Source organism: Chelon labrosus (assembly GCF_963514085.1).
Source record: "Chelon labrosus genome assembly, chromosome: 24".
Classification (NCBI taxonomy): domain Eukaryota; kingdom Metazoa; phylum Chordata; class Actinopteri; order Mugiliformes; family Mugilidae; genus Chelon; species Chelon labrosus.
The window spans coordinates 10530297-10543265 of record NC_140357.1 but is presented as its reverse complement, the minus strand read 5'-3'; the positions used below and the strand labels follow the sequence as shown (position 1 = coordinate 10543265).

Genomic DNA, 12969 nt, shown 5'->3' with positions numbered 1-12969 from the left:
CTTGCAGCATCTTTGACTACTTTCCTGCAATGTGACGGGATACCTTGGATTGCTAGCTAGCTAACCATAATTTAGCCAACGCTAACCATGGTTAGCGTTGGCTAAATTATGGCTAGTCATTTCAAATTGTGTTCTTCTACGACGAGCTAATTAGCAGTTTGAGTTGATTTCTGTTTTTTTTTTTTGTCATCTTAAATAATTGGATCTAACTAATTAGCTACGTTATTTGTAGGAAAGGGATAATAAGGACCGCTAGCTACCACTGATTTAGCTAATTTATTTGTCTTTTTTTAAAAAGGCTTTTCTAAACATCTTTTTATAAAGAGAAACAAATGTTTGCTGAAGCAACTTCTGAGCTATTGTGACACACAATAAGAAGATTGCCAATATTTGTAGTTGTTTTCTAAATATAGACTCAAACTATAAAGAGAATTAGCCATTAAACCATTTTTTTTCAACTGTACTTGCCACATAGCGGTCTAGTAAGCCATGCACATACTCAAAGAACTGGAGTTACATCCAGTAACTACTATACATGCATTTACTGACATCTATCCCTTCAAGCTGTGCACCCAGACTGTGAATGGTGGAGAAACGGCTCAGCTTCCATTAATGTCAGAAGACAAACAAACTCACTCTGTGCCGGCCGGATCCTCTCCACTCAACAGGTCTGTAGCTCCATGACTGTCAGAGGTGTTTTGCTTGGGAAGACGGCGTGATGATGTGGACTTTCCTTTGATGGCAGCTGAAAACATGCTGTTGTAAATTGCCACCCCCCTGGAAGTGTTGCAAGGGGGCGATGGGGGAAGCCGTGCACAAACACGCACTCTTAAAACACACTATCTGAGCTGCCAGTGCTGGAAGTCTGCAGCAACACCCAGAAAGACTTGTAAATAGACAGGAGGGAGGGAGGGAGGTAGGGAGGTGGTGGTGGTGGTGGTTCTGGAGGGGGAGTTAGGGAGGCGTGGTGGGGCGGGAGGATAAGGAGAAGTTCCACATTACATCACCGGCAGCTGTTGACAGACCTGTGTTTATTAACTAACTGCCAGGGCCAGGGGAGTCGCACCGCACACGCTCAAGCCACAAACAAGACAAAGCTTGCATCCAAAAGACATGCAGCTATGTGTTGTTGCAGACATGCGGCTTCTTCTGGTAACTGCTAATATTGCTATGTCTGGAATTTCTCAGCCAAGACTCAAGGATTATTTCCCTTCTTCTTCTCTCTCTCTGTGTTTTGGCCTCATGGTGTTACCTGTCATCTGTTTACACTGGCTGCGAGACTTGCTGACTGGACTAGAAGAGCTGTTTTCCTGACTCAGATAGCAGGAGCTGTAATGGTATTACTGCAAAGGGAGAGTTGCTGCAGCTGCATTCCTCAAGTGTCTCGGCTTGGCAGCGTCCCCGGCCCTCTTAGCTCAGCCTGTATTCCTCTGCCTCCCCTCCTCTGTCTCCTTTCTTGCCTTCTCATTTAAATGGAGGCACATGACTCTCGGCTTTACTGCCAAGTAGACTTCTCCACGCCGGCCGGGAGCCACCAGCCCTCTGCTTTTCATTGGCCTCTCTGCAGGGCACTCCTTAGCGAGCTGCATTCCTTGCTGCCACCCATCCAAGGCTCAAAACCCAACCCAATCAGTCAAATCAAACATATCCCTCTAGTTTTATTTTGTAGAATCCATCAAAATCAAAAGCGCTTAAAATAAACTTCATGTTTTTAGAGCCCTACAGCTTTAGGATCAGCCGCCCACTGTTTGGCAATCCGCGTCCGCGGCGAGCGAACCTCCATCCCGTCCCCCGCCGCATTCCTCGTGGGCCGCAAACGCAATAATTTCTCCCATAATTCCGCTCTGTTGCCGCATTCCTCCGCTATAAGCTCACTGCATTGCAGGATCGTTCGCTCACGGTGAGGCAGAGCGGGCAGGCCGGCGGCGGCAGCTGGAAGATAAAACTTGAATCGACGTCTGCCGCTTTTGAAGGCGTCCCAGACGGTCGCGGGTCACCCCTTCATCACGAGGCATTCAATTAAACCTAAATGTCAGGAGCTAATTGGATAAAAAGCGGTACTGTATTCCGCTGATTGGCATCAAATGTTATGAAGGAAAAGGGTAATAATATGAGGAGACAAACCACGTCCTTTTTACTGAATGGAAATCTTCTGCTGGATAATTGGAAGCTTGTGATTTATTCATTTAATCTAATTGTGGAGCCTTGAATCATTTTAAAAATGTAAATGTACTTGGGCGCGTGCAAGTTCTTCTAACTGTGACCCCTCATCTTACCAAAACAACATTGTTTAAATCCCCTTCACCTTCCTAAATCACACCCTGTCCTCCATATCTTCCTCCTCTGCTCGCTCCGATACACTCTTATCTCGAATCACTGAAAGAAAAACACTTCTATTCTCCCCCGCCCTTGTTTTTTTAAATTATTTTTATTGTCAAGGGGCACAGCTCATCATTTCATTTTGGCATCACAGAAAAGCCGGCAACAGTGTATTTGCACATACTATTAATCACATGCAGTGAAATATAAATCCTTTTTTGGTCAAAGCCTTGCACGTACGAGTGTGCAGCGGCCGGGAGGTAATAGTGGTAACGATCCTCGAACATACGTCTTGACCTGTGGCTCATCCGGATCCATTCCCGGAGAGAGGTAGTAACTCTCTGGTGTCAGAGGTCAGAGCCCTGGAGGAGCACTGAGGAAACGAGAATATGTTCCATGAGAGGATGCAAGGAAACGGGTGTTTAGTGTTTAGTATGCATGTAGTGAAATAAACTGTCTCCTAAATTTATTACAGTCACAGACAATGTACGTAGAAGGATCAGGTCTCGTCTTGTTGTATTATAGATGACTAAAATCACTTGTAGTTTCTATGAAACGATTACACCTGCAGCCTTCAGTGGAACACGACAACTGCTGTGACTAAGTGGCTGTGACACACCGAGCCGACCGGTGTCCGCCCGTCAGGGAGCATATGTTTTGGCAGTGTGTACCGAACCGTTGACGCCGGTCGGACCTCTGTTGGCGGCTTTTACAGTTGATCTGGCGTGTTGAAACAGCACCAGGGCGTCTCAGCGAGAGAAAGTGGTTGAGTAGGGAGGGAACACACCAAAGGCTTGCACGTTTTATTTCGTCTTCGCCTCAGGTCAGCTTTCAGGCACATTAATAATATGCAAAATGGTCATGTGGGAAAAGAAATGTCAAGGTTCCCAGCCTCTAAGTCAATGGCAGCTCTTTCGGCTGAGGCGTATTAAAGGGGAACTACTGTTTTTTACAACCTGGACCTTATTTCTGGCATAAAATACGATTGTTTACTCATCCATATAACTTTGGTGTTATTTGTTGTCGTTCGTCAGATATTTAGATCCACGTACATCCATATAGTGGGAGTGAATGGGCACCGAAACGCAGCCTCTAAATAACGCATTATCTGCCGCGAAACTTGTTCATTTCACCACATGAACGAGTTTCATGGCAGATAATGCGTTATTTAGAGGCTACGTTTCGGTGCCCCATTCACTCCCATTATATGGATATACGCAGATCTAAATATCCTCCGAGCGGCTCCAAATGACACCAAAGTTATATGGGTGAGTAAACGATCGTATTTTATGCCAAAAATAAGGTCCAGGTCGTAAAAAACAGTAGTTCCCCTTTAAAGAGCCAGACACAAGCAATGCGATTTCTTTCACGTCGGTCTTAACAACATCTGCAAGCGAACATACCAGCTACTGCTTCTACTTGTGTGCTGGCTCTGAATTGCGTCAGTAATGAGTGTCGAGCTCCGAAACCCACCTTGGTCGTGCAAGCCGACGAATCGGCAAGCTGCATTTTCCTTTTGAAAAAGCCCACGAGACACCGAATCTAGACTCTGGATTTATTAAGTGTTTAGAGCAAAACACAAACAGACTGGGGTCTGTGGACATGCTCGGAGAAAAAAAACACCCATTTCATTGCCTGTTTTCTCACTCAACCACAAGCCTTCCCCCTTGGATTACAAGCCGCACTTGTGGTTGAGACCAGAGCGACCGTAAAGCGGTCATCTTAGCGGCTTGCTGTAATAGTTACAGCTCCTCTGGTGTACCTGCACGCATCGCCTCCTATCAGCAGGACGTTTTGATATCACCGCTCCAATCGAGGCACCAGACGATCCCAGAGGTCCACGTCGAGACAGAGCATAAATCAGATCTTCTCTTCTGACATGAAAGTGCTGATACAGACTATACCATGCATGATCCAACTAATAACACATTTACATCCTAAAATGCTGGAAAACACATTGAATGTGATCACGGTGCTTGATGCAGAGGCTGTTCGAGACTCTCCAGGCGAAGATTTACTCGCCTGACAGGTAGGGATGTTACTCACAGCTGCGCCGGGAGATCGGCAACGTCCCCTTTCACATCAGCCCACGTCAGGAAGCGTCTCCACGTGTCTGCAAGCGTGGACCCGAGAGAGAGGCGAGCACGGCGAAGATTCCAGCTTCCACAAATCAGGCAGAATTGTGGCGTTTGCGCTGATGTCAGCCGCTCTGAGTCCACGGGAGATCAAGCTAAGGAGATTTAGATGAACGGGGATGAAATGCAGAATAGAAAGAGGGGCATTATCCAGCTTTGACTGCGTCAGCTCTTTGTCCAGACAGACGTACAGTATATTGTGGTAATAAATCGGGGGTTACTCTCCTGGTGCTGTTTTGTAGATTCACATAAAGGCTGGTTGTATTTCATATTTAATCAAAGAGCTTTTCTGAGAGCAGCAAACAAGGCAGGGCGTTCTGCCAAGACTTTATTGTAAAACCTGACTTAATTTCATTGAATTATGGTCGGTGAATTCCTGACACGGATTGCTTTCCATCCATCTCGTCTCTGTCCATGCGCTGGCAGTTTGAAACAATCGATGGCTGTGTGGAGGCGGGAGAGAGGGGTGAGCCGTATCTTATGTCTGTCTCGTGCGATTTTGTTCCACTTTCCCTGAGGTAGGAATGGCAGAGTCAAACAAACCTACAACAAACAGGCCTTGTGTTTTTCACCCTGTGTTTGTATGCAGTGCCACAGACAGGCTTCCTGCCAAGTTTCCTATTTTCTCCCCCCCTCCTCTCCTCCCCTCTCTCCAGAGACTGACAAACTGAGGCAACACCGCTGCCTTCACCTCCACCCCTGTCCTCTCGCTTCCCTCACGCCCTCTCCTTTTTGGCAAACACAAAAGGAGCCTTCGCCGAACGTGCCCAGATTAGGCCGAGGCGATGATGAAGGACGGCCGGGCAGAGGTGAAGGGGACGGGCATTCGAGTGGAGGAGCAGGAGCGGTTGTTGTTCCGCGGACGAGGCTCGGCGGCCTTTGCCACCAGGCCGACGCCAGCTGGGACGAGGAGTGGCATCCTTCGCCGCTTTTCACCCCCACTCCCTCACGGCTTTCAATGAGGGCATTGTGCGAGCCGCAGGAAGGATGCGAGGTCCCATTTGGCTGTCATTGACATGTAAAAAGAGCGCGGCGGCGACAGCTGACGAGATCAGCGGCCTGTAATTAGCCGAGATGGTGAGAACAGCCTCTCGCCCTCCGAGTCGGACACACACACATCCAAAAATGTAGGTGTGTCCGTATTTCATGATATAGCGTTGACTAAAAGCTCATAAAAACTCTGACAAACTGTCTAGGCTTGTGTGCCTCTAGGTAATATTATGAATTATCTATCCTAGCGTACGTGAGAGGCTTTGCTGACGTAAGAGAAGTAAAATCCAGCCTAAAGTGGTCCAGATATTTGCTTAAAAAGCGCCCAGGGGAGAAGTTTTGATGCACACAACTGGGACCTTTATCCACGGGGAGACACAGGTGTGATAGGCCGACTGTGAATAACAAGCCAGGCTCGTTACACTCCATAAATCTCATCTGCGCTGGATGTGAAATGTGCTGAAGGGGGTTTTAATGTGTTTTTTGGTTGTAGATGCGATCAGTTTAGCCGTCCTAAGACTCGTGTTGTCTCTTCTCAGAGCTCTGGTTTGGTCTGCTCCAACTCCCGGATGAAGTACGCTGCAAAATTGGACTCGAAAAAGTTAGAGGCTCTCTACTGGGGCTCATGATTTTCCAATGCGGCGCAGCTTAAGAGAAACCCCTCTAAGTTTTAAGAGGCAGGGATGCACATGTAAATCACAAACGCTGACCTCAATCCACGATGCTACGCTGTCCGAAGGGCCTCTTACTCCTGGACGGTGTGTGTATAAGTGTGTGTGTGCAAGAGACAAGTTACCGTGGTGATTAAGCTCCTCTTTCAAGTGCGGGTCTCATCTAAAGGTGGCCTTTCTCTTTGAAACACAGGATCTGGGCTCGTGTCAAACCGCCACAAGGGTCTCAGGGCCGCCTCAAAACCCCGCCGATGACAGTTACTGTTCAGGGATGAGGACGTTAACCTGCGAGGCCCGGCTCTCCCATGGGAACCTGTGGAAGCTGTCCTACCCCCAACCCCTCAAATCTGGTGCCTCTTCCATCGCCCTCCTTTCCAGTGAACCCTTTGATGTCCTGGGATCTGGTCACCCACAGCCGCAGAGGCCTGTCATCCTGCAAAGGGGGAGATGGCTCGCAAAGTTAGCCTGATGCCGGCTCAAACTCTCACGCAGAAAGCTGCAAAGGATGTTCAGTTTTTTATCCAGCACTGTGTTCCAGAGTGAAACATAAAAACCAACGGTGTGAAATTTGCTACAGACGCTCATAATGCCCAGAATAATCCCATTTGGCGACGCCCCTGATTTATCTCCCCGTGCCGGCGTGAGGTTGACATTTCTGTTTTTGCCGTGAACCAGTGGACACACTCGACATCTCCCCGGGAATGAATTTCATGGCTCTTTATCATAATTACCACATGTTAAAAGGTGTGTTTGGTCTGCAGCTTCAAGACGTAAGAATGATTCATGCACTTTGCAACGTGCATAAAATAAAACCGTTACTGTATCAGTAGTTGACCATCCAGAGATCCAAGATGGCGGTGATATGATAACATAAGGGTTGTGTTCATAGGGATGGCGCCATCTTGTGATATTTACATCTATAGCAACTCTGCACTTGAGTTGCGATGTGTTTGCAGACATTTTCAGAAAAAGTGGAGGAGAATGGTTAGTTAAAGGGGAACTACTGTTTTTTACAACCTGGACCTTATTTCTGGCATAAAATAAGGTAATTTACTCACCCATATAACTTTTGTGTAATTTGTATTCCTTCGGGAGATAATTAGATGAGCGTATATCCATGTAGTGGGAGTGAATGGGGCACCGAAATGCCTCTAAATAATGCATTATCTGCCGTGAAACTTGTTCATTTCACCAATATTTTGTAATTTTCTACTGCTATGGTTCGTCCACAACCTCAGAATTGGAAAAATATGCAGCCATGTTGCAAAAAAACTAGCAGTAGCAAATTACAGGTAAACAAACCGACCCTCGCAGGTGCGCGCGGCACTCAAACAACATCATCCAGGTCAGAAGACCTGGTAACAGTTAACAGGTAACTCTGGACTCAACAGCGAATAGCACTAGTGTATCATAACACAATACTGATAAGATACAGATAATGCGTTATTTAGAGGCTGCGTTTCGGTGCCCCAGTCACTCCCACTATATGGATATACAAAGACCTATATATCTCCTGAAGGAATACAAATGACACAAAAGTTATATGGGTGAGTAAACAACCATATTTTATGCCAGAAATAAGGTCCAAGTTGTAAAAAAAACAGTTGTTCCCCTTTAACTTATGATGCCTTAGTGTTTCCTGCTTTAAGTTAGCCGTTTGCTAGCTTGCTAAACTGTTAGACTTGGCGTCCTGCTAAAGAGGGGGCCATGTTCAGTACAGGACAAGAGTAATGGGCTTATTTTGACTTTTACAGCCATAAATCCCCTTAAACTTTTGCCAACAGCAATCGTTTTTATCTGGCGTTCTCAGTCTCAAAAGCGAAAGTAAAGAGAGGTGGTGATGTTATCAAAGGTCCGCCAGTCCGTCTGTAACACGGTCGAGACGAAGAGACAAGGACGGGGTTTGTTCGTTAATCCGCTCCCTCATACCGAGTTACCGTCGGCCGTCGTGGGAAACAGCTTCAGCCGGTCGCAGCCCAACCGAGGGATCTGAACTCACAGAATATCAGCTTCTAGGAACGAGTTCTCATCTCATCGGCCTTTGTCCCGTGATCACTCGTCGTCCATTTTCCACCCATCAAGAAAACCACTCTGATGTGACTGGAGCGTCGCCAGTTTTCCATTTCTTGGCAGTTTTTATTGAGAAAACAACTCAAGATAAAGATTAAAAAGGATATATGTAGCTGCAAATTTAGAGATTATAAACACATATATTGTAGTGATATGCAAGTCAACAACAATTAGGACACTTTTGGCAATAGTACAAGCTGAGTGATCAGTGGTGTTTGTTTACAGCGTACTGACTTTCACCACGTGCTTTGAATATTACATACAATACAATATTATGTCACGAAATAAGAGAAAAAGTACAAATGCTCTCAAAGATAAGAAAATACAGTTCAAGTTCAAGATAGAAATCAACTTAAATGTTCCCCAGGGTTGTGTTTGTTTTGGTGTGTTGTGCGTTTCGCTTCTTGGGTGAATCTGGTTTACCCTCTAGTGGCAGTAGTTTGCTATTGAAGGAGCAGCGCTGAACATGAACATGAACATGAACATGAACGTTTACATGTGCTCCGGATGGTTCTGCAGGCAGGTGATGAACTCTTTCACCTCCTTGCCCTCGAAGCAGATCTGGTAGACGGCGGCAAACAAGGGAAACCTGCAGAAGAACGTGAACATGACTCTGGTTTGCAGGATGTTTTATTAGAGGACATGCACATTCTTTCAAGTATGCTGCTTTTAATACCAAAGGTTTAACACGGATTAATAACCTAGATCCAGGAGCTTTCAAATAGGAAAGCGGACTCACTTGCTGACCATGTCCCTCTTCTGCAGGATCTTGTAGACCTCGGCTGAGGTCTGCGGACCCTGAAGCTTCTGACCGTTGAGCATTTCCGCCTCCAGCTCAGCGATAGACTAGAGAAGAAGCCCAAAGCAAAGACAAACGCTTCAGTTCCCACACTTCTCCAACGTGATTTCTTCTGTCTCTGGTGTTTGTCGTTTAATGCGAACGCCCGCTCGGTATTAAAGCATTTAGGACGTGCTTGAGTGTCCTGAAGATGTTCCTTCACGGGCATCCTAGACCTTTTAGTTGTGGTAACTAGTGTTCCACTAATAATGAGAATAATAGCCCGGAATAGAGAGAAAGTGGTGGTGCAACCCTTTGAAAATCAGATCAATACAGCGTCTAATAACCACGTAAACTCTTGATATGCTGGTTTCTCTCTGGTCATTGGAATAAATCCATTCTCTCTGAGCCTGTTTCCTGGAGGGACAGAAACATGGAGGCAGAAAAACAACTAGATGTTGAGACAGGAAGTGTTTGAAAAACAGATGAACCAAGCAACGTTGGAGACGTCATCTCTCATCTATTGAATCAACTCTCAATGCTCATGGCAAACAAATTCTATTCTGATTGAACACTAGGGCGAGGTATCGTTACTAGCTTGCGAAGTGCCTATGAAGTGCCTACTGCTGTATTTCAACACTATCCCCCCTCCAGTTGCCTCATCTTTCTTGCGACTTTGCGTCAGCTTTCAGGTCTAACGGTCTCCCTGACACGTGGACCCGTTTCGTTGAGCTGTCTTGGTCCTCGGCTCGAATCCCCGGGGCGGGGAGAGGGTTCGATTCTCAGGGCCTTTCTGTGCGGGGTTTGCACGTTCTCCCCGTGTTTGCGTTTGTTTCCTCCCACTATCATCAAAAACCATGGGTGCTAGGGTGCCGGGTCAGGTTGGCCCACAGCGGCGGCATGCTCGGTCGCAGCATTATACGTTGTATCAGGACAAATAAAGTCCTTTGCTTACGTTTTACTTTATCTACATGTGGGATCTGTTGCGCAAAAACTAGTCTTCCAAGATGGCAGCAAGGAAACCCAGCCCTAGTTAACTCACCCAGTAACCCATAACGCTAGAACGTCTGTCTGTTTGGAACTAAAGACGAGGTTTGGTGGTGAAACATCTTCAAAAAAAAACTCAAGCAAATCCAGCTTTGTTTTTTTAAATACTTAAATATACCACGATCCAGATGATAATCTTCTCAGCTGATTACGGGCCACTTTATTCATTTCTTCTCACCTTGGACGTCTTGACGAAGGCTTCCGCAACTCTGCGGTTGCGTCCACCGTAGCAGGTGGTGATGAGGTCGGCCACGCCGCAGCTCTCCAGGAAGGTGGTGGAGCTCACCGGGCCGTTGCAGAACAGCTTGGTGAAGGCGACCATCTCCATCAGGCCCAGCCTGATCACGGCTGCTTTGGTGTTGTCGCCGAAGCCGAGGCCGTCGCAGAATCCGGCGCCCACCGCCACGATGTTCTAGTAATCGAAAGAGAGGAGGTTTGAGCGCTGAAGTGTCTCTGTTGGGGCAGAATGCCTCGACGTGTTTACCTTCAAGGCTCCGCAGAGCTCCACTGTGTCGCTCTCGTGAACGACAGTGATGCGAAAGTTGGGAGTCTGCAGCATCTCCTTGAAGATCATGCCGTTGGCTTCGTTTTTTGCCCCTGTATTGAATGCAGTTTATTACAAATAGCAAAAAAAAAAAAAAAAACAGCCCTGCAGGAAGAAGGAAGTAACACTAATCGTTATGATCAACCACTAAAACGCATCCTCTTCAACAACAGCAAACTGAGTGACGTCTAACCGATGGTGGTTTCACAGAACTTCTCGTCCGCCACCTCGTTGGCGATGTTGGCTCCCATCAGGACGCTGACGTCGATCTCTAGCTTCTCACGGATGATGTCTGAGATGAGCTTCAGCCCGTTGGGTCCCTCGTCGACGCCCTGGATTGCATGAGCGATATTTAGCACCAAAGAAACACACATACCATGGGCTTTGAGGTAATAGCATGATGATGACGATGATATGATGCAGAAAACTATGCAGCTTCCAGAGGGTCTTACTTTGATGAGGGATATCCCGATGCTTCCCTCCGTGACGTGAGGCTTCATCTTATCGCAGAGGTCGCCGATGAACTGGTGCGGGACCACGAAGACGAGGATCTTCGCCCCCTTCACGGCTTCGGTGACCTCTGGGACGGCCACCTGGGGACGTCATCGAGTCAGATACCGGAGGGGCAAAATGCGCAACACGGAACAATTCACAATTCAGTCCAAGACAATTGAATTGTATTGTTCCAGAGTGTATTTGGTGACTCTCACAGCACGTCAAATTACACCAGAATGGTAGATGAAGACATCTTATGGGTGTGTTGTCCTACTGTGCAATGATTCAGACGCACAACCTCTGGACAATGCTGCTCATGTCAGCACTTACGACATTCTTGGGAAGCTTGTGACCAGGGAGATACTTGACGTTCTCGTGATCCGTGTTGATGATCTCCGTCAGCTTCCGCCCCTCGATCATTTCTTCGTACACCCACATGTTGACCATGGGGTCGAAGCGGTTGGACGCCTTGACATTGTGCCCGATGATTTTGGCAATGGAGGAACCCCTGCAAAAAGAGAGACAGAGAGAAAGAGAGACAGAGAGAAAAAGGCATTTTAATTCATAATGGAAGCAAATGCAGGAGGATTTTCTGTTAAGTAAAGAACAGCCTAATAACCTTGGTGCCACGGGAGATTAAAAAAAGCTTTTATTAAATACAGTCTATAATACTCAGAGGTAATCACACTTGCATGCCTGCTCTTGTTGCAGTCTGCAGCCACTGAAGGTACAAAAAAAAGAAAGAAAAAGGCCTGTTTGCTCACACGAACAACAGGTTTACATCAGATAAACCCAGACATGATTGACTGATATAAAAGGCATGCGTGTAAAGTTACCAGTTTCCAGATCCAACGATGCAGATTTTCTTTCCGGGCATTTTATAGTCAAATCCTACTCTAGAGAAGAAGCGGCTGTTCTGTACCCTCCGTTTTATTATAACTTCCTTATACGCCCTATAAAACGCTACTCTCCACCCCTCTTTCGCCACAGTTACACCTCTCGCTTTGGCAAAAGTAGGAATCATATAGGAAAGGAGAAGCGACGATGTAAGCGCAGCCGTCTCAACGCATTCCTAAAGCAACTCCGCACACATTATTATAATTATTATTATTTATAATCGACTATTTCTAAAGATGAAAAGATGCAGTTGGTGCACAGATAAGAAAGCACAAGCGGATATATATTGTGCATTAATGTTTTTTAGCGGTCGTTTATTATTAAATATCGCCCGGAAATAAGTGAACCCGCCTGTCACGATGTCCCAACCAACCGACGCTTCCGGTCTCCGTTGTTTTTCAAAATAAGGCTCGCATTGGAGGAGAGCTCCGCTTAATATTTTTTATTTTTTATTTTTATTTTTTAAATACTTGGTTATAAACTAAAATATACATTGTAACACAAAATATTAAATATTTGTAAAAAAAAAAAAAGTGTGTTTGTTATCTGTTCTTATACGTATATTAATGTTTGTTCGTGTATGTACTTATTATTTTATAACATTATTGTAAGCTACAATATTGCTAGTAGCCTAATGCAGTTTTTTGTATATATAAAAAACGTTTCACATGTAAAACTACATTAAAATAGTTTATATTTCATATTAAGTGTATATGTATTATTTAATTTGTTTGCTAAGTTGTTTATTTATTTTATATAATGTAGCTTTAATAATAACACGTAAATAAACGTCCAACTTCCGGTTTGTTTTTTCCTTTACATTGGCCCTTATGATAATAATAATAATAATAATAATAATAATAATAATAATAATAATAATAATAATAATAATAATAGTTATTCTAATTTTAATTTTAATTATAATTATAATTATCTTTTTCGGTATTAGTAGCAGTAGTAGAAGAAGGAAAAAAAAGAAGACGAAGAAGAAGATAATAATAATACTCCACTTCCGGTTTAGTC

General features: G+C 45.4%; 2 protein-coding genes across 4 annotated transcripts in view; both read right to left on the bottom strand.

Annotated features, from left to right (window-relative positions):
- Window positions 1–855, bottom strand: part of LOC311509351 (nck-associated protein 5-like) — a 107661-nt gene extending 106806 nt beyond the window's left edge. For all 3 annotated transcript variants that reach the window (XM_084574506.1, XM_084574507.1, XM_084574508.1), the window contains exon 1: window positions 637–855. In XM_084574506.1, the coding sequence (XP_084430632.1) occupies window positions 637–755 (119 nt within the window). In that variant the 5' untranslated portion in view covers window positions 756–855. The remainder of the gene's footprint in view (window positions 1–636) is intronic.
- Window positions 856–7472: 6617 nt separating this feature from the next.
- Window positions 7473–12313, bottom strand: LOC311509422 (glycerol-3-phosphate dehydrogenase 1-like protein). Its single transcript, XM_084574631.1, has 8 exons — window positions 11886–12313; window positions 11380–11557; window positions 11007–11147; window positions 10748–10886; window positions 10495–10607; window positions 10189–10422; window positions 8925–9031; window positions 7473–8774 (listed from the first exon to the last, which is right to left on the bottom strand). Exons 1-8 carry the CDS (start codon window positions 12071–12073, stop codon window positions 8678–8680), a joined length of 1197 nt encoding a protein of 398 aa, XP_084430757.1. The 5' UTR covers window positions 12074–12313; the 3' UTR covers window positions 7473–8677.
- Window positions 12314–12969: the final 656 nt, after the last annotated feature.